General features: G+C 33.7%; 1 protein-coding gene across 2 annotated transcripts in view; it reads right to left on the minus strand.

Moving 5' to 3' along the window:
* Positions 1-26,809, minus strand: part of LOC149080666 (uncharacterized) — an 84,626-nt gene that overhangs the window by 12,040 nt on the left and 45,777 nt on the right. For both annotated transcript variants that reach the window (XM_089239856.1, XM_089239854.1), the window contains exons 2-13: positions 22,613-22,922; positions 16,889-16,981; positions 16,506-16,640; positions 13,888-14,001; positions 13,125-13,207; positions 12,393-12,492; positions 10,081-10,138; positions 6,847-6,941; positions 4,611-4,763; positions 3,602-3,755; positions 2,443-3,373; positions 656-909 (exon numbers count right to left, since the gene is read on the minus strand). In XM_089239856.1, coding sequence (XP_089095982.1) covers positions 656-909; positions 2,443-3,373; positions 3,602-3,755; positions 4,611-4,763; positions 6,847-6,941; positions 10,081-10,138; positions 12,393-12,492; positions 13,125-13,207; positions 13,888-14,001; positions 16,506-16,640; positions 16,889-16,981; positions 22,613-22,852 — 2,410 coding nt within the window. In that variant the 5' untranslated portion in view covers positions 22,853-22,922. The remainder of the gene's footprint in view (positions 1-655; positions 910-2,442; positions 3,374-3,601; positions 3,756-4,610; positions 4,764-6,846; positions 6,942-10,080; positions 10,139-12,392; positions 12,493-13,124; positions 13,208-13,887; positions 14,002-16,505; positions 16,641-16,888; positions 16,982-22,612; positions 22,923-26,809) is intronic.

The following is a 26,809-nucleotide window of genomic DNA, read 5'->3' on the forward strand; positions in this document are numbered from 1 at the left end:
GTAATTTATCAGATGAGGGTGATGAGGAATTTAATGGTTTCAATGACAAATTTAAAAACTATATATATATATATATATATATAAATACCTTAAAATGCAAAATAGCTTTGATGAAAATTTTTTCATAATTTTTAGCCCTAAAAATCAGGGTTATGTATGAGGGTTCATTATGTATGAGTGTTCATTATGTATGAGGGTTCATTATGTATGAAGGTTCCTTATACATGTTAAAATATGGTAACTTAATACGTTCATTTTAATGTTCTTTTTGTCTTAGAAGATTGGAATATATTGATGAAATATTCTTTTTAATTCCACAACTATAATTTCTTGTTATGCATGCAGCAAAGTAAAAATAAGCTTCCTCAGAAAATTTTCTTAGAAAATCATTTTTTTTAGGCTTCTTGTGTAAAGAAGTACTTTGAAAAATGCATTTGAGAATATTTTTTCAGTTTTCTTTGTTGCTAAACAGGTTTTCATTTCTTTGATTCTTTGAATACCATTAATAAATAAATACCATTTTCTAAATTTACAAGAGGTAAGTTTTTTGACAGAGATCAGCTGAAGTCATTATTTCAAATAACACCTCAATCTTTTATTTCAGCTATATCAATAAAAAATACTAAATGAAAGAAAACATGTAGTTATTCCTTACCATATACATGATTTTCACTTTTTTTACTCAGATCTTGAACACAATGTTGTAAATGTGCCACATCATATGGAACAAATGCAGCCTGCTGATTTTCTAATATTTGTCCTAACCTAGGATCAGCTTTTCCTGGACAAAATGCCAACACTGAAGGATAGCTATCAGAACTTGACAATGAAAATGAATCGTAGCCAGGATCTGTGGATACTGATTCAGATGTATTACCCCGAGTGAGTATTCTTCCATTACTAAGAGCCCTAATAAGAAATGAGTTATTAAAGTTTATGAAATTCGCCAATGTAAACTAAACCACACAGAAACCTTTCTCTTTCAACACAGTAACAATTATTTAGGAGCATATATCATCACCTTATAATGAAAACCTTGTGCATCAATTTTTTTTCAAAAATGACTTTTTGACAGTTTTAGATTGAGCTCATCAGGGCTTCCACTCAAAAATTAGAAAAAGTAGGGCTACAGGATGGGTACCCTCCCCCCCCCCTTAAGACAACATAATCACAGCCTTATAAAAAAAGCTAAAAAACATAATTTTTTTTATTTTCAAAAAATTTTAAGATACATTTTTTTTTTCATAGCACTATTTCAGTATCCTATAAGAATAACTTGAGCCTAAGCAAAATGACAGAAAAGACTTGGTAACAAAAACAATTTTGGACCAAAACAGTGTACTAACAACTCTCTTCTTTTCTGTTAACTCTTTTCCTGGATGCACTGCAAATTATGAAGACATGTAAGTTTAAGAATATAAGACATTAAGAATGACACTCCTTTGAGACAACTTTCAAAAGCACAGTGCAAAATTTATTAATTACAAGGTCCAATGTAAGCAATGTACTGTCCATCTAATGCCAGCCAGATTGCTTTGGACACATGGAACACTTTCATTTGTAGCTCTTTGCAGAGCTTTGCAAATATTGTTTACGCCTCTGACTGTCCTAAAAATACAGAAAACAATTGAATGCTATTGGGTAGCATCAGAGTCACAAAACATAGAATAGGCCTATGTAGCTAACTGCTTTGTTATGCAAACTTTTGTTTCACCTATACACAAAATGTGCACCATAATTTTGAATGAAGAATATTAGTTACTGAACAATGAATAGTCCAAGACCAATGAAGTAGAAATACAAAATTGTTTATTCTATCCAGATAGAAGTTTTTAATCACTACTCAAAACAATGACACAAAAGGAGTTTTTGAATCCTCAAAATAAGTAAAAGAAAAATTAATAAACCAAATGATCTACATAGACCCCCCCAAATAACCTTAAAAAATGGCACAACTTTTGCTTTGGAAGAATCATTAATTGCAATCTACTACATTCGTATTATTTGGCAATATTTTGATGATTCCCCTTTCATTTAAAAAAAATTTACACAAATTTTTGTTGACCATATTTGGTAAAAAAGTAGAAAAAGTATGACAAAACCTAGAAAGTAGGACATTTTACCAAAAAGTATGAAAAGTAGAACAAGTGGGAGCCCTGCATCATATCATCAATTACAGCTTTTGAAGGAAAAAAAAATTGGCAACAATCTGCTCTTTACAAAGAAAAAAATGAACCCCCTTTAATGTGTTATTCAATGGAACGTCCCATCCTCTTTTTGCTTTTCCTGTAAAGTTGGGAATTTTTTATATATGAGGTTTTCATTATTTTATTGTGATATACTATTATTGCATAACAAATACAATTATACTATTACTGTGTTAAATATTTCCATTGTTAAAGTTTTTTTGAAAGATTAATTAAATATATTTCACAGTGGTACCTTTTGTTTCCCACTGGATAGAAATGTGGATTGTCTAGAGATGTAGTGCTTGATGAGCTAGCACTGTTACGATCACCACTCCAATTGCCAGAATCACGCCTTCTGGGAATATTTATTGCTTCATGAATATCAAATTTCATTCCAGAAAGATTTCCAACTCCTTTATCTTGAGCAGAATATATATTTTCAAGTGACTCCAAACTGCTGTTACTATTTCGTTGACATAGAAAGACATGGCCATTCTTAGCATTCATAGATTTTTGCCTTTGTAGTTTTTGTAGATGGAGAACATTTTCAACTGCTCTTCTGCTAATATAAGTATTTTCATTCTTTTTATCTTCTTCAAATGTGCTAATTGTTTTATTGTTCATTATTTCATTTGTCCCTTGAGTTGTACCTCTATGATTAGACTGAATATTGAATGGGGTAGACAAACAGTGGGCAGAAGAACTGTTCTTAGCAATTGAAATAGGATCCTGAAAGCTCTTTGAGTCACAAGAAGTGTACATTTTAGGTGCAACTCCATGAATAGGATATAATGGACCAGTATCATTGCCACTGATGAGCCTGCTTTTTCCAAAATCGAAATTTCCTGCAGCCTGAATTTTGCTGAGGGATTGCTTGGACCTCCATGAGTGACTTATCTGGGAAGTACAATCAACTACACTGTATGTGTCTGAAACTTCAGAACTAGATTCACATTTGTGTTTTTCTGTTACTATGCTTGGCATGCTACAAGTATTTTCCTTATCCAGGCAACTGTGGGACACATCCCCATTTGGAGTGACTGCACGACGAGGGCGAATGCTGGCATTATGATCATATGAATTATCAGGATTTGGAGTCACTGCTCTTCTCTGGTTTTCATTGAACTGGTTATGGTTGACCTGCCTTAACTTTTCAGGACATTTAATAGAGCTGTTGTCTTTACCTATTAAGATAATATTCATAATTAATATAAAATTTCTATATTAGTTTTCTATAAAAAATTGAGATGCATATCATGTTTGATTCAATGATTATGAACATTTAAAAGACATTTTAAACTGAAATTTTCATGGAACTTTAGGAAACAAGATTCATATTGAAAACCCACCAATTATTATTATACATAATCTTCAATACATTTTTTTAAATAACTGATGAATTTCAAACATACCAAAAACATTTTGCTCATTCCCAACAAGAACAATATTATGTGGAGCAGTGGATGTTGAAATGGAAGTTCCATAAGGATTAGCATAAAGTAGTAACAGTGGTTGGAAATGACCTCGACAACATTTGTCAACAACTTGCTCCCATTTTGGACCAATCTGTAACATTCAAGTATTATAATAAAACTGAAAAGCTTTGAAATTTAAAAATAAATTTAAAGTTTTTATTGAAATATTTACTTGTTATATGATGCTACATTTATTTTAGCAAATGTTATCAATGCATTAATACTTTAGCTTGTATATATTTTTTTGTCTGAAATATCTACTGTATTTCTTGGAATATGCTCAGGTTACACCAATTCATTTTGTTTCAAATAACATAATTTTGAAGAATTTTACATTAACCCTTATTGTGTAATTTTCCAATATCAATTAGCTCAATTAAATTGCAACTATTCAAAATTGGTTTCAACAAAAGTATTTTCTAAAAAATGCACTTTCATGTTAGACTCAAAAATGCATTTTGATGTTTTGTTCACTTTGGTGTGCGTACACAATGTGACATGCATTTGATACATGAATATGATTATTAAATTAAAATTTTTAATTTCATATATAATTAAAAAAGTGATAGCAAATTCTGAAAAAATATTTATTTCTCATTAAAAAATATCAAAAATGAATGTTACTACAGTTGAATCCCATTATAACAAACTCCAAGAGATGGGAGAAATCACTTTGTTATAACAAAATTTCGTTATAAAGGAATTCCAAGTTTTTACATTGTTCCTACATAAACTTATCTGGGGAATTGGAAAAGTGTTTGTTAAAATGAGATTTTTTTGCTATAATGGTATTTGTTAAAACAGAATTCGACTGTACTGTCAAAAACTTTAGGAAGAGGGGTAACAGAATTCTATAATTTTAATTATTTTACAGATCAAAGCCAAAATGCAATATAAATCTGAAAAGATAACCATTTTCATTTACTAGTAGTTTATAAGTACTTACTTCTCTTACAGCTGCATCATCAAAATAAATCCAAACTCTTAGCTTTGTATGAAAGAAAAAGGTAGAATAATGTTTTCCATAATATGTTACAATTCCTACTAGCTGATGAATGGCTGCAGCAGCCCATCGACTGTCAACTACTGAATGAAAAACCTAAAAAATTAATAAAAGATATGTAAAATAAACAAATGCACATATTTTAATATATGAAAATGTGATAAAAGTACATAAATACAGCAGAACTTTCAATAAATACACTGTTATTGAAACAGACCTTATCCAACAGAAAGGTTTCAGCATTTTTTGACAACTTTAGACATTTTTGAAATTTTCAGAAAATGTTAAAGTAGCTCACCATCTCTGAGCAGTATATCATTTGATATACATATAAACTTTCATCAAGATTTATCAATAACATAGACACACACACAGTGTGACAATAAATTGAATAAAATTTTGGTATAACAATACTCTGCCAATCAAGGAAAAATATTCTTCTAAAGTGGTGATTTCCCATTGTGGGGCCTCTTCACGACAATACAAGGGGGCAATTTGATTTTGAAGAAGGAAATTTGAGAATGATTTTTTCTACTAAGGCTTATACACTTTTTCAGAATTCTCGAATTTCTTGATGACTTCTTTCTTTTATTTGTCTCTTTCAGTGTTTTTTTTTGGAAGGGGTTTAACCAGAGGTTCTTAATGTTTTGTGCTTCAGGGACAATATGCGCAAGTAAGATAAAGTCCACAAATCTACTGTGCCAATAAAATGAAAAAGATGAAAACCACAAACCCCACCCCTTTATAAAATACTATTCTGTCTGTAGCAATGTAAAAACAATGAGTTAACTAAAAGTATCCATACTTTTTTGGGCTGTTATGCCATGTTCGAAGCTTTTATTAACAGACATTTCGTACCAGGCCATTTTACAAGAAATTCAAACTGGTCGACCACATTGAAGAAAGGGCATATAACATTATGAAGGAGTCATAATCATTGACAAAAAAACAATAGGTCATAACCTAAGAGTAATTTTTTTTCCTTTTTACTGGTGGGCCAAAAACCCCACCAGTTAACCATGTTAAAAAAGAAGGCTTCTTTCAATGTCTACTACTGCAGTAGACATTAGTGCAGATTACAGCAAGCAAGCAGATGAAAAGATGAAACGACCTCCTCTGAAGATTTCGATCTACTGGTGCTTCAGATGAAGACGCTGTGAAATCAGTATCATTGTTGTACAAGTGACACATCACAAGTTGCTGTATTGTCGTGAAACAAGTGACATATAGTCGATAGTCTTCCATAGAGGTCGTTTTATCTCCTTGCTTGCTATAATTGAAATGATGATATCCACCACAGTAGTAGGAGAAACATCTGCTGATAAAAAGCCTCGAACACAACAAAACTGCCTGAACAGTATGGATACTAAAGCCTACATACTCTATTCAATGAGCTAATTGTTTACTCATCCAAACTTACAAACCCCCAAAACCTCTTCAAGGACCCCTGGTTAAGAACTACTTTTTCTAACTAAGTAAACAACTTTTTTGGTTCCCTGAACGTGAATAGGAGTTAACTTTTTGAACAACAAGAATTACAAGTAATAGTAGGAATGAGAAAAAAACTAGCAAAAAAAAATTATTTTTAGTTATGGGAAAAAACCAAACTTTGTTATAGAACTATGATGTATTGGGGGGAGAAAACACATATTAGAGTTTCAGAGATGCTTTGGTGGGGTATAGCATAAAAAAGGTTGGGAGTTTGAGAACCACTGTTCTAGAGGGATCATCGTTACATACAGAGGCTGCATTATCATCGTGCATCACCAAATTTATACTGTTGTTGACATCTTTCCCAAATCAGACATTTTAGTATCCCAGAAAATATACTTGTGAGTATTTATTCCTGGCAAAAAATTATAATTGATTAATTAATTAATAAAATTCAGTTGGGTGTTTTACCCCTCCTAAAGGGGGTTTACCCTTTATTATGTAGATTCTATAATTCCAAAATAAATATAAATATCAAAAATAAATTGCCATTGAGTGTTAATTGAACCCAACATGTGAAATCTATTAACATTATTGAAAGAAAAGACAGAAAATTCTTAGAGCAAATCATATCATAAGTTTATATATTCCACAAATTGTATTCAAGCCTATTGCTGAAATAAATGCAAAGTAATCAAAGAAATTTTAAAACACAATTTGATTGCATATATCTGTAAACACTACTCACATCTTGAAGTTTTAAGGTCATGCCTATTGTGCTGAACACATCCATAATGTGATCTATTGTTGGCTTTTCTGAATCCCAAACCAAACCAATGCTCACTATGCAAAATAAATAAATAAAAAAGCTTTAATTATACATACTGAGCATTTTTTTGTGTAGCAATACAATTTTTTACATGTTTCAGTACATTTGGATTCTATAACAAAAAAATTAAAGCAAGTGTAAAGTGCAACGGAGCTAGGAAAATAAATTAACTAGCATGTTATCCTGAATCTGAAAAAATTATATGAATCTCCAAATGTCTGAGTAGCAGAGGGATTAGTGTACTAACTTTTGGTTTATCTGGTGTAAATTTGGATTGTGTTTCAAGAATGAGCACATAGTTGAGAGTCATTCAAAATTTACAAGAAATGGTAGGCCTTGGTCCTATAAGCTTTTAACAAACTTAACTAAACAAATGAATGTAGAGAGTCAAGTTTTAATGCAGCTGTCCAAGATTTTTTGGAGACTTGCTTGATTATTTTTATTAAATTTTAGAAGTGTGTGTAGTTAACCCTTTAACTGTGAGAAAAATCCCATCTTTGCTTTCCAGTCTCATTATTGTTTTAGTAGAGGAAAAATTAATTTAAAATGAGAATTTCAATATATAATTTTTTAAGAAGATATATTGTTTGTTTCATTAAAAAACCAATATTTACAACATAGATTGCTCATAGATGATTGAGCAGTTTAAGGGTTAAAACAGTCAAAACACACAGTATTGCAAACATCAAAATATCATGAAACAATCACAAATATTTCTGAAATATGCAGCAGCTAACTATAACCATTATCATGAACAGTATTTAGGCTGATAGACTCAAGAAATGTCAAGATGAAGATGTTATAAAAAAGATCGGCAATAACAACCATTTATTAGGACAACATTAAAGGCCCCCCCTATACACATATGCTTTTGTGCGCGATAGCTGTAAACAACTTCAGAACCACCTTCAAGAGTGTGCATGTAAAGGCGAAAAAAGTGTGCAGTTAAGAGTGCGTGCTGGAACTGGTCATTCCAGCGTTCAATCGCGAACTCAAAACCTTACATCTAAATGCAAACCAACCCTACAGGCAAAAACGCGATGAATCCCTCATCTCCCACATCATCTTTCTTCATTATCATTCTAAAAAAAAAAAAGAGATTTATGCAATATTAATGATTTCTTCAGTGATAATATTACTTGCAATTTTTTTTCAGAGTCTATTTGACGATTTTTCTTCCTTTTCCAATGAATTGTATTTTTTTTTTAATGATAAATTAGTTTCAAGTACCGTAGTAATATTTATTAGGTTATTGTAATAATTTTTGAATTTTGATTTGGTTCCTTTACCAACTGACATTTATCTATAGGTATATTAGATTACTATAATTATAAAATAACTTCACAAGTTTTCATTTACCCTCAGGGTGTGGAAAAATGTCAAATAGTTTAACTAGGAGCTTTAACACCTATATAAGTTCTTTTTTCTTTTTAAAGAAAATAATTGCTTTTTTAAAAGAAAATAAGAATTTTAAGTAAGATTAGTCTCAAAATTTGAAATTAACAATAGAAATATAGTAATAAATCCATAATTAATGCAAAATAATGTGAGAATTGGTGAAAGAAACTATTCCAAAATTAATAAAAATCCAGAATTGAAGAAAGAAACAATTTAGAATAAATGAAAGTCTTTCAATAATTTGATTGCCCCTTTTTGATTTGGGGCAGGAGCGGTCTTAGGGCAGTGCGACAGGTGCAGGCAAAATGAGAAGGGGAGCCGAAACGCGTTAAATATACATTACTAGAAAAATATTTTTAAGGTACTTATTTAAAAAAAAAACTATAAAATATACATGAAAAATGAGAGATGAGAAAAAAATTGGAGGTTTGTGGCATATAATATTACGGTTATTTTTCGGAAAGAAAAGAATCGATGGGCAGTGCACCTATATATGTACAGTACATAGCGATTTTGGTCAGATAAAAATACACTTTCTTTTTTTCTCTCTCTCTCGAGCTCTTTTCGTTTACCCCTGCGAGAGATTTTGGGGGAGACGCAATTTCTTTCTCTTTTGCTGTGCAGTAAAAAATAAAAATAATGGAGGAATCACCCTTGTGGTCACCCAATTTTTCTACTAACGAGAGCCAAAGTGTTTTCCTGTGTTGTGAGGAGTATTACAAGAATTAAGGGCATCTTATGATGTGGGAAAGATTTTGAGCAAGAGAGGCTTTTCATGCCTCTTTTTTCCCGACTTGTATTACTTTTATTAAAAACGCAGGAGCTAATTGCCAATACAGTACAGTGTATTTCGAAAAAAAATATATATATATACTTATATATTATGGGCCTGGGTTCGAGTGTGGGAGATGTGATGACTTTTCTTTCAGAGTTCACCTCAGCAAAATATCCAGAAAATAACTGTTTCCTTGAATGTTGGTTATGTTTCCATATCATGATATGTGTTTAAAAAAAACCAAAATTAAAAAACTGATAGTAATTCTTATGTTTTTTATCTCCTTCACACACTCATTTAAATTTAATTTTTATGGCAAAATACATATAGTATATGGTACACATATCAAGCCTGAGTAAAACTACTAAGTGGTTAAACAAAAGGGGTATTTTCATATGAATTTTTTCCATTTTTATCAAACCAGTTTCATTTAGGCTTCATATTCACTGGTGAAAGTTATGAATATAGTGAAATTTGACAAAATGACCATAACAATTGGTGATTATGCATAATTATTGATGTATCACTTTTACCGCAATATATACATACACTGCAGAGACGCAAGACCAGCAGCATCTCTAATTTAGTTATGCTCTTGCATTTTAGAGTTTATTGTTATGTAGCAAGTACATGGTTATGATTGTAGAAATAACACTGTATTTTATATTTATATAGTTCCTGCATGACTACAACTTCAAAAAAAAAAAAAGTCAACTATATATGTTTTTAACAATGCACCAAATATGCTGTCTTTTCCAGTGGGGATGAAACATAAAACTGCTTCAGTACAACTATAATACAACTAAAAATACAAGACCACAACAAGCAAAATGGCTAATGAAGTGGCTGAGAAAAGATGCCCATAACGAACATAGATGTTATATATTTTCTAAAATACAGCAAACCCAATTATAAAAACTAAAAACTTAAGATAAGAAAACTTTTAAAAGAAAAGTGTAACTATCCTATGTGAAATTTACCTATTTCTGGTCTGTTCATGAGTGTCTTTCGTATTTGTATAACTGTTCCACAAGCACTCTGAAATAATCACAACAACAAAAAAAAAGTTTAGTGTATAACACATTTATACACAAGTAATAATCTGTAATAAATATAAAAATAAAATAAATAAAAGTAAAATTGAAGAGATTATGAGATAGCATGCCCCATCTATCATGAAAAGTCTCTAATTTCAGAAATTAGAAAATTTGCCCAATTCAGGATATTTTGTCTATGTACTTTAGTTCCAATCAATAAAAAAAAAACAGTATTTTGCAATAGATTTGAATTTTTAGGGAATCCTTTCATAATTTTTCTTACAGTTTTCTATTCTAGTTCTCTTGCAGCATATGGGGAAACTGATTGTTAAAAAATATCCATTGAAAATTAAGACATCAAAAGGAAATAAATCGAAAGGTTATTAATATACACTCATTGCCATAAAAATTTGCGCACCCAGAAGAAGTCGTCAAAATGAAACGAAATTTTACACATGTAAGTACTACGTTGATATAAGTAAGTGATTAGAAAATCCAAGAAAAAGGATAATTTATTGCAGAAAAAAGTACAGATGAACAGAAGTTTTAGTACTCTGTTGGACCCCCCCCCCTCTAGCGCGAATGCACGATGCGATACGAGCGGGCATTGAGGCATACAAATTCCGTATGATGTCCTGAGACATCTCATTCCACACTTGCTGTAAATGCGCCTCTAGTTCGACCAACCTCGTAGGGTGTCCAACTTGCTGTCCCAAATGATCCCAGATATGCTCGATTGGTGACAAATCTGGGGATAGAGCAGGCCAGGGAAGAGTGGTAATGTGGTGGAGGCAGTCTTGTGACATCCTTGCTGTGTGTGGCCTAGCATTGTCTTGTTGAAAAATGGCTCCTGGGAGCCCTGCCATGAGTGGCAACACATGTGGCTGAAGGATGTTATGGACATACCGCTGGGCTGTCATTGTGCCATGGATCAATATTAGGGGTGGCCGTGTATCGTAAGCAATGGCACCCCATACCATGACACCAGCTGTGGGAGCGGTGTGTCGCTGTAAAGCAAAGGCAGGATTGAAGCGTTCACCACGGGGCCTCCACACACGAACACGATTGTCATCACTGCTCAAGTTGAATCTCGATTCGTCGCTGAAGACAACCTGGTTCCATTCCGTTGCAGTCCAATCCCGTCGTGCTCAACACCACTCCAAACGGAGGCGTTGGTGGGTGGGTGTCATTGGCAGCACACGTAATGAGCGCCGCGATACCAGATGTCCTTCAGCCAGGCGCCTTGCGATGGTTCGGGAAGACACAGGGGCCCGTAGTGAAGCTGCTGCCCGTGTCTGGATAGCGGCCAATGAGGCAGTTGGCTCTACACGTGAGTTTCGGATGATGTGACGGTCTTCTCGATGACTGGTCTGTCGAGGGCGTCCTGAACCTGGTTGCCGTGTAAATGACGTCTCTTCTGTCCACTGGTCCCAACACTTCCTCACAGTAAAATCAGAACGGCCTAGTTGACGAGCTACTCACCGAGCTGACCACCCAGCTTCCATCATCCCGATGATTCTTCCCCTATCGAACTCTGACAACTGCTCATATGGTCTTCGACGGCAGCGTAACGGCATGTCTACCTCAGCATTTCCTTTGCAAACTATTAAATACACTCCAGCAAGCTCTGCTTACCTGTTTTATACTCCAAGGAGAACGAAGTTCAACGCCCTCTAGTGGCATTATGCAATGCGCAATCACGCTGCATTTCTAATCATTTGCATATCTGCCCGACATGTACCTTCAGGCCAACTTTCGTTTTGATCCCACAATTATTTCTTGGTGCGCAAATTTTTATGGCAATGAGTGTATTTCAATTTATTAGTCTGAGTTGATAGTTTTTTCAACTTCTAGGGAAGGGGGATAAAATTGTAAAATTTTGTACTTGTAACTAAGAAAAAGTGCAGGGAGAAGGAATTGAACATTTTCCAGAATAATTGGAAAATACAATACAGTCGAACCTTATTAAGATGAAGTAAAAAAAAACAACACACATAAAATCCCTAATACTAACTGAATTTCCTTTCTACTGATAAAACAGCAATTTTAAATATGTCCAACATGAAAAATATTTATTTCATATTAAGTTGCTTTGTCTCAATGAGGTTCAACTGTATAATACGATAATTAAAATTCATATCAAAATGCATAAGCAAAGAAAATATGTCATTCTTTCACTAGAGTAAAAATATTACTCTTTCACTCAAGCAAAAAATATTATTCTTTCACTCAAGCAAAAATATATATCAACGTACTGGACAATCTCTTAAGTCGCCTAAGCCTCCAGCTCTTCTGAGCAGCTCTCCAAAGCTTAGGGCATCATCCTTTTCACTTTTCAAAACTTTGGCCTGAGAACTGAATGATTAATAGGAGAAATGTATGGCTTATATGAAATAATATTATGTACTTCTATGAAGTGAGAAGTCAAAGAGCATGCAACACCTTCAAGAATTTAGCAAACACAGCTTTTCTTAATCAGTGCATATCATAAAATACATTGATGGATTAAAACTTGTTAAAATGCTATACAAGAAGCTTTGTTTGATGAATAGTTATTATGTACAGGGCTGGGTAAATTCCCGGGGTCAGGTCGCCATGACAACTGAAAAATTGGAGCCTAATATTTTTCATGTATAATAACTTAATTGAAGTCAAAAGACAGCACAAAATTATTGGAAATTATGTCAGCATGTCTGCTAACATGTAAAGGGGTCCTTAAGTCCTGGACAAGTGAAAAAATACACTATTTTAGACTGATTTTGTTGGGAGAAAAATTGCTTGGCACATATGATTTTGCTGGTGCCTAAAATTTTTTTTGAGTTGTCAAGCCCTGGTTATCATCATAACTGATTATAATAATATTGATCACAATGATATATAATAGTTATACAAAAATAATTATCAAATCATATGGCAGTATATGAAATTTCTTATTCATGATAAAAAAAAAAATGAAGAGTTTACTTTGTTCAAATGAACAAGCTTACCAGAGAGCAGATGATGGTACATAATGAATCATTTGTGTAAAAGGCAATGGCTCAGATGTAGCGCCACAAGCATGACATACAGTCTGAAAAAAAAAGTTTTAAATATTTGCTTTGTAAGTCAACTTCTGTAAGAATTTCAATTAAAAAAATATATGAGTAGGGCAATAGAGATAAAAAAACATATGAAAAAAAATTAACGAAACCTCTGAAAATAATGGATAACCTTTCACCAATCTTTTAAATAATTCCCATCATAATTAAGACACTTGTCAAAAAAGTGGGTAACTAACTTTTCTACTTCTTCCTCAAAACAACCAATTCCACTAGTGCTGATAACAAGCAATGAACAACATCTTTGACTCTAGAAATTTCTTCTGATGAAGGAATAAGTCTGAGCTGTAAGCCAGATGCTCTACCTGCTGAATTTTGCAGCTTCATGGCTATCAATAATGCCTTCATCAGTAAACATTCTGGGCTGTCATTTGAATGAGTCAAACATCAAAAATATACATGCCATTTTTAAAACCTTTTTTGCTCAGGGAATAGAAAAGTTAGTAGTAACCTGATGTGACAAGTGGCTTCATAAAATGACAGAAATCATGTAAAAAAAAAAAGTAGTTGAAGGTTAGTCATAATTAAATACTGTGTGTAATTCATTTAATTTATCAAAAAAAATATATGTTCAATTATTTTTCATACCAAACCAGTATGTTTTCTTTTTGAACAACGCTTCACATATTTTTTAAACTGTTTTACTATTTACCTGTTCAACTAAAGTCATAGCAAATTTTTGATGAGGAATACAATGACTTGCACTGCACATATCTTCTGATTCTTTGTTGGCAATATGGAAGTGTATTCTAAGAAGAATATTTTCCTGACAAAAAATAAACATTTATTAACTGTTGATTGAGAATTTCAGAGTTACTTTGAACAAATTCATGAACATATAATTATATTCATTAGTTATAATAATTAGAATAAATAAATAGCCATATATATTATACTAATTCAGATAAATAAAAACTTGCATATATAACACTAGTTGAAAAAACTAAATAGTTATATATATGTCATGGTAAATGTGATAAATTGGTAATATTATTATGCATAATTGTCAATCGCCTCAGTATGTTTGATAAATTGATCTCTTTTCTTGATAAATTTATCACTAGCAATTATGCATAATACCTAAGCGTCATTGGTAAATTTGATAAATACTAAAAAAATTACCACTATTACGATGATTATGCATTTTACCTAACTGTCATTGGTAAATTTGATAAATGTAAAAAATTTATCACTTTTATGATGATTATCCATATTATCTAGCTGTCCTAGTAAATTTGATGAATGTACAAAAAATTATCATTGATCAGATTGTATGTGCAATAACCCAATGTACATGATGAATTTGATAAATACTTGAAATTTATCGCTTTTACTAGTGATTATGCAAGATACTCTAGTGCAGGAGTTCTGAAACTGTGCACTGTCAACCTTTCTTAGGGGTACCATGGAACGCCAATCTTGATAGAGGTTATTCCAAGCAATTCTTTGTTAGACGGCTGCTTTGAGGGAGCCATGGACAAGCGTTGATTAGGGAAAGGGGTGCTGCAGATGAAAAAGTTTCAGAAGCCCTTCCCTAGCATAATTGGTAAAGTTGATAAACATGAATAAAAAATCTTAAATGATTCTTGGTAGTATGTTTGACAAAAATATAGTTGAACCCTCACAGGCCTGTAGCCAGAAATTTCATTTGGAGAGGGATCACTTTCATTTTAGGCAGGGGGACCAAAGTGATAGAAAAATAGATTTGGTCATCTTTTTCTCTTTTTTTGGTCATTTTCTCACATTTTGGGGGGGAGGGGCAGACCTTCAAGTCCCTTCCTCACTTGGAACCTCTTATAATGAACTCCTATTTAATGAATTTTGCAATTTAACCTTTTTTTTAACCCTGTCCTTGTGCAAAAATCTATTAAATAAGAACTTGTGAAAATTAAAGAGTTTCTTAAATAGGAGTTTGTTATATCGGGGTATGGTAGTAAAATTTGTTAAATATAAGTTCATTATATCTGGATATGATCGTAAAATTTGTTAAATATAAGTTCATTATATCTGGATATGATCGTAAAATTTGTTTAATAGGAATTCATTATATCTAGGTTCCATTGCAGAATTTGTCAGATAGGTCTTAACTGTAGGAGTTATTTCAGTGATGTTTAGAGAGCGATTAGTTAAATTACAGTCCATTATGTCTGGTTCAGACCCTGGCTTATAAGTATGGTGATCTAAATAATAAATCTTATCATGGCAATGAGATCAATTTAACATATTTACCAATAGTAAATGATGATTATGCATAATAACTGGCAAATGTGATGTATTTAGTACGATTCGTCATGTTTACTAATGGCACTTGGTATTAAGAATAATCACCAATAAAAATAATAATTTTTTTAGCATTTATCAAATTCAGACAGCCCTGGCATAAGATGTTTATTTTACTTCAAAAAACTTAGCGTTTGATGAGCATTCACACAAAAATTTTCAGGGGGGGAGGGACTGGCTTATATTGATTTTATAGTAAATTTATATGGTAGAAAATTACGACAACATAAGGTTCATCCTTGGGCTTGAGCTCCATCAGTCTCCCACTTGTGTAAGGTCAGTTATTTGCATTCTGCATATGAAAGCAATTGGCCTTTTTAATCAAAGTTCTAACATTGAAAAGTAAAACTATTTTGATCAGATGAAACAACTTTTCCAAGTTGTTTTCTTCAGACCAATGCATTCATACTTAGTCTTTTGTTCTCAATTCAACAGTTCTTAATTCATTATTGACTAAAGCTGCCAAGATCCACCTTCAGACTGAAATGACTCACACTTGTGAGAAAAATAAAACAAAGTATGTTTTTTTGTGGAAGAGAATAAAAAGATAGATGCTTTAAGAAGGAATTTTGAAAAACTTCAGCATCTCAGATTATCCAGAATCTTGAACTATGAGACTCAAATTATTGTGACACTATATGAGGTTTGATAGTTCTCTAAGTTGAGCAAAAAAAGATCTTAATAAATAAAAAATACTGTAGATGTCCTATATCATTCAGTACCTGTGCAGCTATGCATCTGTCAGCATTTAATATTTTACAAATTGCTGCATTTTCATTCAGTCAGTAACTAAATCGTGCAAAAATTATTTTCAATTTAAAAAGTAAAAGCATTCATTATACAGTATATGCACTATGCTACTAAAATTAAATACTGGCTTGTTTTAGGTTATGTTTTTTGCAAATTATAAATTATATTTTTGATTATAACTTTAGAATGATTAAACATCTTTTGAGAAAAATAAATTAGAACAGAAAAAACATAACTTACAAAACATTCAGCTGCATCATCCATAAATCCAAGCTGGAAACGTCGTTGATTACTGAAAGTTTCAGCTAAGGCACGTCTTAAGGCATCTGGTGGAAGAGCCGATTCTTGGCTGTACTGAAACTGGGCAAAAAGTTCCTAGGAAATAGAAATGAATAGCTTTTTATATATCTTAGAAAATTGAGTAATAATCAATTTATCTGTATGTAATACAATGATGATAAAGCAAATTCATTTATTTTTAAAAGGCTTTAAAGAGGGTCTAATTTCCTTTTTGCAAAATCAAAATGTCACAAATTTAGTTTGCATCCATAATATAATATTCGATTTTAAGACAGAACAGGCCTACATCTAATACACAAATACTGTTGAAGAAATTTGCATACTTTCAAGGCACAAAATATACAGGATTCAGCCATGCATGTATGTCCCGTCAATTCTCGAAAGCTTCTTCGGAAGATATCCAAATGCCATAAGACCTTAAGTGAAAGAAAATTGTAATTTTCAAATTATTTTGCTTTCTTCAGAGAATAAAATTTAAATCATGCTACACTCCATGAGAAATTTCAAAGGCTTATGGATTAAAAAATAAATAAAACGATTTTTTTATGTAGCATAACATTATACCAACATACGAAGAAATATTTTCATCCTTTTTACGATATGCACGAAAATTTAATGATACGGATGGTGTATTGGCTATAAAGCTTATTCTTGACACCTGTAAGTTGTCTTTCTTCTTGATATCATGTCTCAGTAAAAACATAATTAAAAAAAAAATTATAGTAAATTCAGTTTAAAAAAAATTATGAAAATTGCACTTTATTGGAGCTTCATATTATTTTAATTAACCATATTCCCATAGACATTAATATGATATATATCGAATTTTTAAAATAAAATTGAAGGCTCTGAACTAAAAACTTGAGCTGAGATGAGCTGCGAGTGAAAAATGATGCCCCCCCCCCCCACCTTTCAAAAAGAATTTAAAAATATAACAGCCCCTTATATAAGGATAAACTTTTATCTTTCCTCATTGTTGAAACATGTAGAAGGCACATTAAATAGTCATGGTGCTTACATTTATTTACTTATTTAGATTTTAAAAGTATTTGGGCTTGCAAAACACGTGTTAAGTATTATAGACTCGCTAATCTGGCACATATCATACCAGGGTGCGCCAGATTACTGGAAGTCAATTGAAAAAAGCCCATTTAAATAATATAAACTTTGGCGCAAAGGCATGCAGTGATATGTTCTCTTCTATGCTTGAAGAAAAGTCGAGAGTCTACTGTATAGGGGAAAGCGCAGTTTGTTTGGGCTTACTCAGTCAGCCAATGGGGTTGACACAACAGCTTCAATTTTCCCCTCCTCATGTAATCTCCAGGGCCGTCTTAAGATCATCATGGGCCCCCGGGCCAAGTGATTTTTCTGAAGCCCTATCCGAAAAATTCAACTAGTACTTGTCGTTATTCTGAGGCCCCCTCCTCTCCTGAGACCCACGGGCAGTCCCCGGGTGAGCCCATGCGTCAAGACGGCACTGTTCAAATCTCCTTGGATAAAACGTCATTGCATGGCGATGACATTATGCAATATGAATGTAAGGCCGGGTTTTTTTTTTTTTCAACTGGATCGATACTACAACGATGATTCGCGATATTGACACGGTTGGTTAAAAAATATGAAATTAGGGTTTTTAACCAATCCGTGCGATATCGCGGTTGTATCGCTTATCGTATCGGTTCAGTGTGAACCCAGCCTAAAAGTTTTGAAGAGATGTCAGGGCGTCACAATCAACTTCGAGGCACACACAAGGCCAATGAAAAAAAAGGTCCAACTCCTCTGTGACTGTGATCACTAACAGACACGTTGTCACGCAAGTGAGCATCTTTTTTGGATTAATTACTCCCGTTGCCCGCTAAAAAATGCTTATCTGTTTCATGTCGAGAACAAAGGTTCGATAATTTCTTAGATTGTTGGTAATTTTTCAGAAGGTGGCCTGCTCATTCGGGCTTGACGTAATGAAGAGAACATGCCGTTCGGCACGCGCTGTCGCACGTGGCTAGGCAAAGTTTAACATTTACTCAACGGAAACAAAAAGAACACTTCTATTTTATGCAATCTAATAACTAAAATAGGACCGGATGTGGTAAAAGACGATATTTATCGGAAAGTAAATCTTTCTTAAAGTGTCTTCAATAGTGAATTCGGTCACGCAAGTCTGAAGCACCTCAAGAAAAGCCCACTATACTAACAACAAAACCCTTTTTCACCTTTTTTCTTCAGTCACCTTGTTTTACCCTCTCTTAAACTGCAGATGATAAGATAAGTTTGATAAGATTCACGGTACAGATATGTTAAACGGAAATATCTTCAATGAATCTACAAAATCGTATTTTAGAATTTTCTCTGGAGCTAGGAACAATGGGTTTCACGCAAATGAAATCTACATACTGCCATCAAACAAAAAGATTAATAGATATTATCAAAGAAAAAAATCAAGATTCCGCTTTCCATCGTTTCGCGCAGTGAACTGTCATGAATGAAATTGGGGAGACGTTAAAAGAAATGGGATATTGTTCGGAACCAGAGGATTAGTTCGTAACTATAGCTGTAGTTATAGGAGGTGTTGATACAGGGCCGCAACTAGGAGGGCACTGAGTTTACTGTTTTTCCGTCAAAAATTCTGGGGAGAGAGCGCCAAAATGGACATTGGCACTCGGGTGATAAAGTAAATTTTCGTTTGCAGTTGCGGCACGGACTGTACATATATTTGAAATACAGTAAAAACCCCTCTTAACAGACACCCGTAAGATGCGGTCACCCCTCTTTTACCATCAAATAATAATTTCCCCTCGTATAATAAAAGTAAGCATTCAAACCCCTGATTAACGGTCGCCCGTCTTTTACGGAGGAATTTTTTTGTCCCGCTGGTGACCGCAAAAGAGAGGTTGACTGTATTCCAAAACTTGCGCAATAAACTACTTTTCATGCTAACGAAAATTAGATACAAATACTAAATTAACTAATTCAAATAGGATAATTGTTCAATATTTTCCACTTTGTTTTAATTTTTAAAAAAGTGGTTCATTGAAGAGATGCATTCTCCAGCGGTGGGGAGAAGAGAAAATAGGATAAACACACTTTTACTTTTGGGGGGGGGGGGCATATCTAAAGGGATGGTCAGAGAAAATAGCAACCGCCAAACAACCTGTCAACCTCCGAAATATTTACGACTCCGAAGAAGTTACCCACTCCCTTCTGAAACTAAATACGAAAGTTTGTATGAGGAGAAAACTGGTAAGATAGGTGGCGATTCCAGGATCACTACATGACCTTACTTGACAGATGGGGGGGGGGGGGGGAACTAAAAAAACCTTCTCCCCTCACTTTGAGCTGAAACTGGGAATTCCAAAAAGAAGAATCTCTTATTACTTTGGAAGTAGTTAAGAAGAGTTAGTAGAAGAAATAGTTACCCCAGGCACATGTATAAGAAACTGACAAAAAACAGAAACGAAACTGATAATACAGAAATGGTGTATTATCAGTTTCAAAGATATTGTATTATCATACAAAGATTTCAGTATTGTAAAGAAGAGAATTACTTCGTAAAACATACAATCGGGTTTAAAAACAGTATTCTCCGCATTATCCGGCATACCGAGAATAACCATATTTTCTGGTGTGCCGGGGAATTCGCGCGAGTCACGGTTTCCGGGAAATTTTTCTTAATATCTAGACTCTGAGAACTGATTGAAATACTAGCTGATTCGAACCTTGCCTACTCTCTGCATTTTGGGACCGTTTCTATTTTACAGAACTGTGTTCAGATAGTTCGAATTTCACTTCTGCTTTTACTACCATAAATCTTGGTTTATTGCAAATTTCGGATACTAAGATATTTGTTCTCGTAAATTAGATGAGCTAAATGAAAAAATAAGTAGGCTGTGAAGTATTTCTGTATTCTTTGATTTGAATAAGCACAGCAAAAAATTGTATAATTGCATTACACAATATCATATTGTAATACAAAAGCGACAAAGCGACAGCACTTGCAATCTCTGAACATGTCCATTTTGACACCGTGCAAAACGCAATATTTGTATTTTTGTATAAAGCTGGCGATAATTAGGTTAGAGTGTTAATTAAATGCTCAATTTTCATTACTGTTATCAAATTTCTGGACAAAACACGTTTGCTACAGTGAAAAATATTTTATTTCTATTAGCGCATATTTATTCAGTTTTAATATAGATTGATACACCAGTTTTCTGAACGTATCATGTGATTCTTTTTGAAACTCGCTTTTCCCAGCATGCCGGGAATAGACCAGACTCCATCATTCAAAAAGCCAGTAACCCCCGATTTTCACGGCATGCCGACTAATGCAGAGAATATAGTAAGTTTACAGACAGCTTTATACACGCTTTTAGTATAATATGGTGACGCTCACGATGGTACGTAAAGCATTCAACGATATTGTTGGCGTTTACTTATTTGTTGATGATAAATCAAATCAAATTCAGTCTCTAGATTGTTGCTCAAAGCACTCATAAGTTATAGACCTAATGTATAAGTCACATTAACTCTTACTAGATATTCTAACTTGAGTTTAGGATCCTTCCAAAAAAATTAATTTCAATTTTGATGATATTGATGTTTGGAAAATTCCCAGGACGCCAATAAAGTGTTATATACAGTGAAACCTCGATATAACGATACTCCGTGGACCAAGAAAAATATCCTTGTAAAGGTATTATCGTTATATCGATAGGCTTCAGTTTAACTTTAGAGTACAGATGTTTCCAAACAAGACTTGAAAAAATACCGTTGTTGAAGGATTTATCATTATATCGAGTATCGTTGTAATGAGGTTTCACTGTATTTGTATCCAGTTTGTTCCAGCTAAAGTTATAGAACGAACGAATGCGCGTGTTAAACACGAGCGGCAGCGATTTAAATGCAAAAATACGGACATTTCAAAGATTATTTTGTATTCTCTATTTCGACACGGTTTACAGGTGAGAGAATGTCACTGACCTCTCGAATGACAGCCATTAAAGCTCCGATCATTTGATCGAATCGTGAACGAAACAACCGGTTTTCATCGTCAATGTTCCATCTATCTGTTTCTCAACCACAAACATAAACAGCGAAAATCCTTTCTACTCATACTCGGCAAAAACATATATACTTTATATACACCGTGGATTCATTTCGGTAGATGGAATGAAAAAACATATATTTCATGGAGAAAAGTTGCTGTGTCTGTTTTGTTCATTTCCCTTTTTTATCACCTTTCCGTGTATTTTTTTTTCTTTTTCAACGAAGATTATCCATGGACAGAACCATGGAACTTTTGCTTATAGTGAGCGGTACTTATTCTCTTTTGCATCGTCAAAAAGATTAAAAAATGTTGGTATTTCGTGATTTAGCGCACCGAAGCTTTTTCACCATGCGCGGTCGCGTACGCTCAGTATAGAGAGAGCAGTAGCTATAACGGTCATATTACTGGTTAATTGCACTGATATACAGTCCTGTTTCTACTGAAAAAGAGAAGAGAAAGAAATATTAGCTGAATAATTGAAGAGCTCTTCACTAATTTGTTAAGAAATGGTTGCTTCTAAATTAAAAAAGTATCAGAGCCGTCTCAGCGCACCTAGGCAGGGCCAAGAAGCTCACGGTGCTATCAAAATGGCCTTGCACATATAGAATCAATATTGAGTAGTAGAACTTTGACTGATAGATCATCGTTTATGAGAAAAAGACTATGATGCAACAAAATGAATATTCACCAATAAAAAATTCATTCCACAGAGAATGAATTGTTGGTTAAAAATCCTTAAAAATAAAACCATGTACAGAATAAACCTCATGAAAAGGAATATTCCTATAGTGGGTGAAATAAAATAAAAGAAACTACGTTTTTTTAAATGTTAATTACACGCCGCCTGGCAGTCCAGTGGTTAGGGAGCTAGCTTGTGAGTTCTGCAGGTCTGGGTTCGTACCCCGGTTCGGGCATGAATGTCTACTAACATTAACAAATTCCCTGGACAAATCGTAAAGTTCTCTTGGGAATACGTGATAAATTAAAAAAAATATGAACATACTTGGACGGCGCTGTTCAGAAAACAGTTGTTTTGGCCAGGCATGTTTAGAAGTCCTTTGGTATTTGTGATGGACATACTGTTTCTTGAGTTGGAGGTCAAGTAGGGAAGAAGAATCGGATTTCCCGCAAGGAGACGAGAGCCTCCTCCCGTGTGGTCCCTTCCACCAGCGATTCGACATTTTACAGAGGGCTGAGTATGTGTGGTAGGTGACGAGGACACATCTGTCCCGGGAGTCATCATGGGTGATGACAATCACCCTCAATGCGTTCCAGCAGAGCCTGGTTTACATCCTCGCCACATTTTTTGTTAACTGTAAAAGAATAAAAAAAAATTTGGTTAAATAAAAATTGAATACTTCAAAATAATAAACTACAAACATATTAGCACGAAAGAACAAAAATATACTCATGCGCGAGTATGGTATCACTCCATCCCCTCGTTCAAGTTTATGTAGTGGTAAAAATAACTTTGTGTGTGCGTGAACTAAAAATATGCATCCCGGGGACTTGCAAATATTTGAAACAATAATTTCTCTTTACTGTTGCTCATTATTATTATTAAAAAAAGAAAAAAGCTTTCTGCATTCGTTATATTTTAGGTGACACGAGCCGCCCTTGGAGACAATGAAGCAAAAGATATTTAAAAGAAACACTATCAATCCCGATGATAAACAAATACACGTGACGTAGTTTGAAATTCCATAGAGGGGGTTCCTTCAGTGGTTTTAATGAATATTTCTTTAATGAAAACTATTGTGTATTTTAAATTTTTTACGACTGAGATATGTGAAGAAATATATCATTCCTACATCTAAATCTTCTTTAGGCCGGGATTACACCATAAAAGTTTGATAAAAGATCTTTTACGTAACTTGAAAAAAATAAGCAATAATCCTATTGAATGTAACCAATACGTTTATTGGTGGCATTTCAAGTTTTATAAAAGATATTTTCTAAAAAATTTGATAAATGTTCTTTTATAAAACGTGAAAATGCAACCAATGAATGTATCGGTTACATTCGAGCGAATGTAATCAACAGGCTTATTGGTTGTTTTTCCAAGTTTTGTAAAAGATCTTTTATGAAACCTTTGTAGGGTAATCCCGTTTTAGAGCTACATAAAGTCTTGTAAACGAGCTGATGATGTTAAAATCATATAAGTTACGATTTCATGCTCAGAATTCTCCACGCCACTAACACGAAGAATTTATGCTTTAACTCTATCGCATAATTTATAACCACCCTCTCAAAACATCCTGTTGAAATACGCACACATAAACCATAAATTTCACCCCGATTCCATGGTAACAAACAATAAAGACCAACGTTTGTCAGTTTTATATCTATTCATTTGGAATGAAATAGCATATATTCCACAATGTGTTTGATCATCTTGTTTGCCGACTTGAAAAATTGGGATGGTAACGAAAAACTGACCAAAGGCAGTGAATAGCGCTTGGGAAACATTACATGCTATCAGATGCGATACGTGACACGCGTACTCCTACGCTTTGATAGCTTTAATTAACGATATGCGAAGAGGTTGATTCGACGTTTATTCATTTAAAGAAATGCACTCGCCAGGAAATTTTGTTATGAAAGTCTTAAAAATTCCAAAATATATGTTATCCCCTATTTAAAAGATAAAAGATGCTTTCAATCTGCCATGGTCATCTCCAAAGCTTTAAGGTAAGCGCTCGTAATTCGTGGGCTTAATTTTTATTTCAGTGGATGCAAAAGCGGAAACGTATGAAAAAACCTTTCGTAATTTTTTTTATCTATAACCCACTAATCCGCTTAGACCAACAATACTATAAACGGGTATGCACGTCATCAAACAGTAGAAGCATTTCGCATTTAAACTGCCCAACTTCGAGATCTGCCCAAGGAGGCTAATGGGCACACGATGCGAATAGTCAGGTTATATGTGCGTTGTCGTTACTCGCGAATAATAGACATATGCAGCAGCAAAGATGGAGGTCAGCCATTGTGTTCCGCCAACGGCGGTCAAACTCAGGAGCTCAAGCGCGACGTTTTACAGAGATACCGAATGGTCCTAACATGTACAGTTGAGTGGGGAGGCTGATTAAAAGAACTACAGCAAAAATAAATCACACACGCAATCAGGAAGTGAAATTAAAAAAAAAATGTGAAATGAAGTATTAAGCGAGAGGTCGGCAAGGTCTGATTGCTTGCTGATAACACTAAAATACAAACTAAACATTGTTAAAAGTTTTTGGGAAGTCGAAACGGGACTTATTGTCTTTGTAGCTGTCTGTCGCCACAACAACAAGAACGACACTATCATTAATGTCCACCTAATGACGATCGAAGAAAGTGTAACTTTGTCTTTATACGTCATGGTTATATACCATCGTAAAAACTCCATTTGTATGAAAGTTATAGATTCGAAAATAATGACAAGCCATTTGCCATTGAAACGAACGAAATTGGAATTTTAAAAAGAGATAATATTGAAGAAGAAAAGTCCTTCTCGAAGTGAAGTTAAGACACATCAATATTTAACATAGTGTTTGTGACACCGTGACGAATAGCCAGATAATCTAATAATAACGAGAGCTTTTAAAAATGGTCGTACAAAACATGTTTTCTAGCAACACGAATGAACGTCTGTAAATTTAAATCATCTGAAACTAATTGATTCGTCAATTAACAATACATGCAGGAATCACTGAGGAAAAATTAATCAGCCCATGTTTATAATTTCCCCATATCCCAAGAATTTTTAGCCTGATATCGTAATCTTATTTTCGCATTTTAAATGCAGTCATGATCATCCAATATCTTATAAGCACATTCGGGGAAAAAAATCCAGTACATTGGCATAAAACTCGAAAGAAATGATTACACAAAACAAGTTCAAATTCTCTGGACAGATAATACGGATCTCTTGGGAATAGGTGAGGACTACATAATTATTAAAAAAAGTTTAGAAAGAGAATATCCAACAACTTTACAGACATTAACCACGCTTGAAAGAGAGAAACACTCGAACTGCAGAGCCAAATTTAGATATGCCGGAGTTATTCTGCGAATTGAATGACATGGGAAAGCTGATTTGAGAATTGGCCCATTTAAGTTAGAGTTCTTTACGAGAGTGTGAGAAGTTTTGAAATGCGACAACAAATTTCTCCCAGTATTATAATGAACGCGCGTTACTTTGAACAAAAGACAATAGACACGGTTTCGTTTAATAAGATCGCGAATTCGTTCTCATGATAACAATTCGGCCATTCTAAGTTGCTCTAGAAAAAAAACTAGGCAATGTGATGCCACTTGACCACACTACATCCTGCCGGCAGGCTTTCATAATGTATTTACTAATGGACATACAAAAGACGATTGAAAAGCAGAACTACATGGACGTGAAAAGACTATTTAACCACAGTCATTTGACTTGTCTTTCTTTTACCCTGGAATAATCACTGGCAGTCAGCCAGGCACAAGCACAAGAGATTCCTTGTATATGCTTGTAAAGTGAGATTACTCAGAATTGCCTGCCTTTACATTCCAGTAGCTAAAAAATGAATAATGAGGAGGACTTTTGTTTTTCCTCAGGAAAAAAAAGATCATGAATTTCAAATCACTTCTCGACAACTTCAGACGCTTGTAGCATGTATTAGGAAAATTTATTTTCAAGCAGTAATGAAGCAGATTTCGTTAACGATCCTTAACACAATAAAATATATATTTAAAAAAAAACCTATTTTTTTTATAAAACCTTGGACGTTTGAAGATCCACATTTTATCCCGATGAATAATAAAATAAGTTATATTTAAAATAAAAATAAGATGTCAATTTCAGAATTGCTCAATAAGTTTGATAACTAGCCAGTCTGGGGGGGGGGGGGGTGTACAATGTGTGAAACTGCATGCAGTAATTCTAGACGGGCGTAAAAACGACCATGAGTAAAAATAAACGCGCAGACGAACAGACAGTAGTGAAAGTGAATGCTGTATTACACAATTGGTGATTATTTTTCACCTCTATTACCACAGTTCGGTATAGATACGCTCCAAAATAGAATGCTTTGCAATGTTCTGCAATGAGCCCTCGGCTGACGGAATACTTTCTGTAATAATATTATTTTCTGCACAGAGAAGAGAGTTAATTTCTTCATTCTTTATTTATAATTCTTCCCAAGATTGTTCTTTGACGTACGTCGCAAATTTTGGT

The sequence above is a fragment of the Pholcus phalangioides genome, unplaced genomic scaffold (genome assembly GCF_987345545.1).
Source record: "Pholcus phalangioides strain wild (caught in Gottingen) unplaced genomic scaffold, Ppha-v1.0 ptg000011l_1, whole genome shotgun sequence".
Classification (NCBI taxonomy): domain Eukaryota; kingdom Metazoa; phylum Arthropoda; class Arachnida; order Araneae; family Pholcidae; genus Pholcus; species Pholcus phalangioides.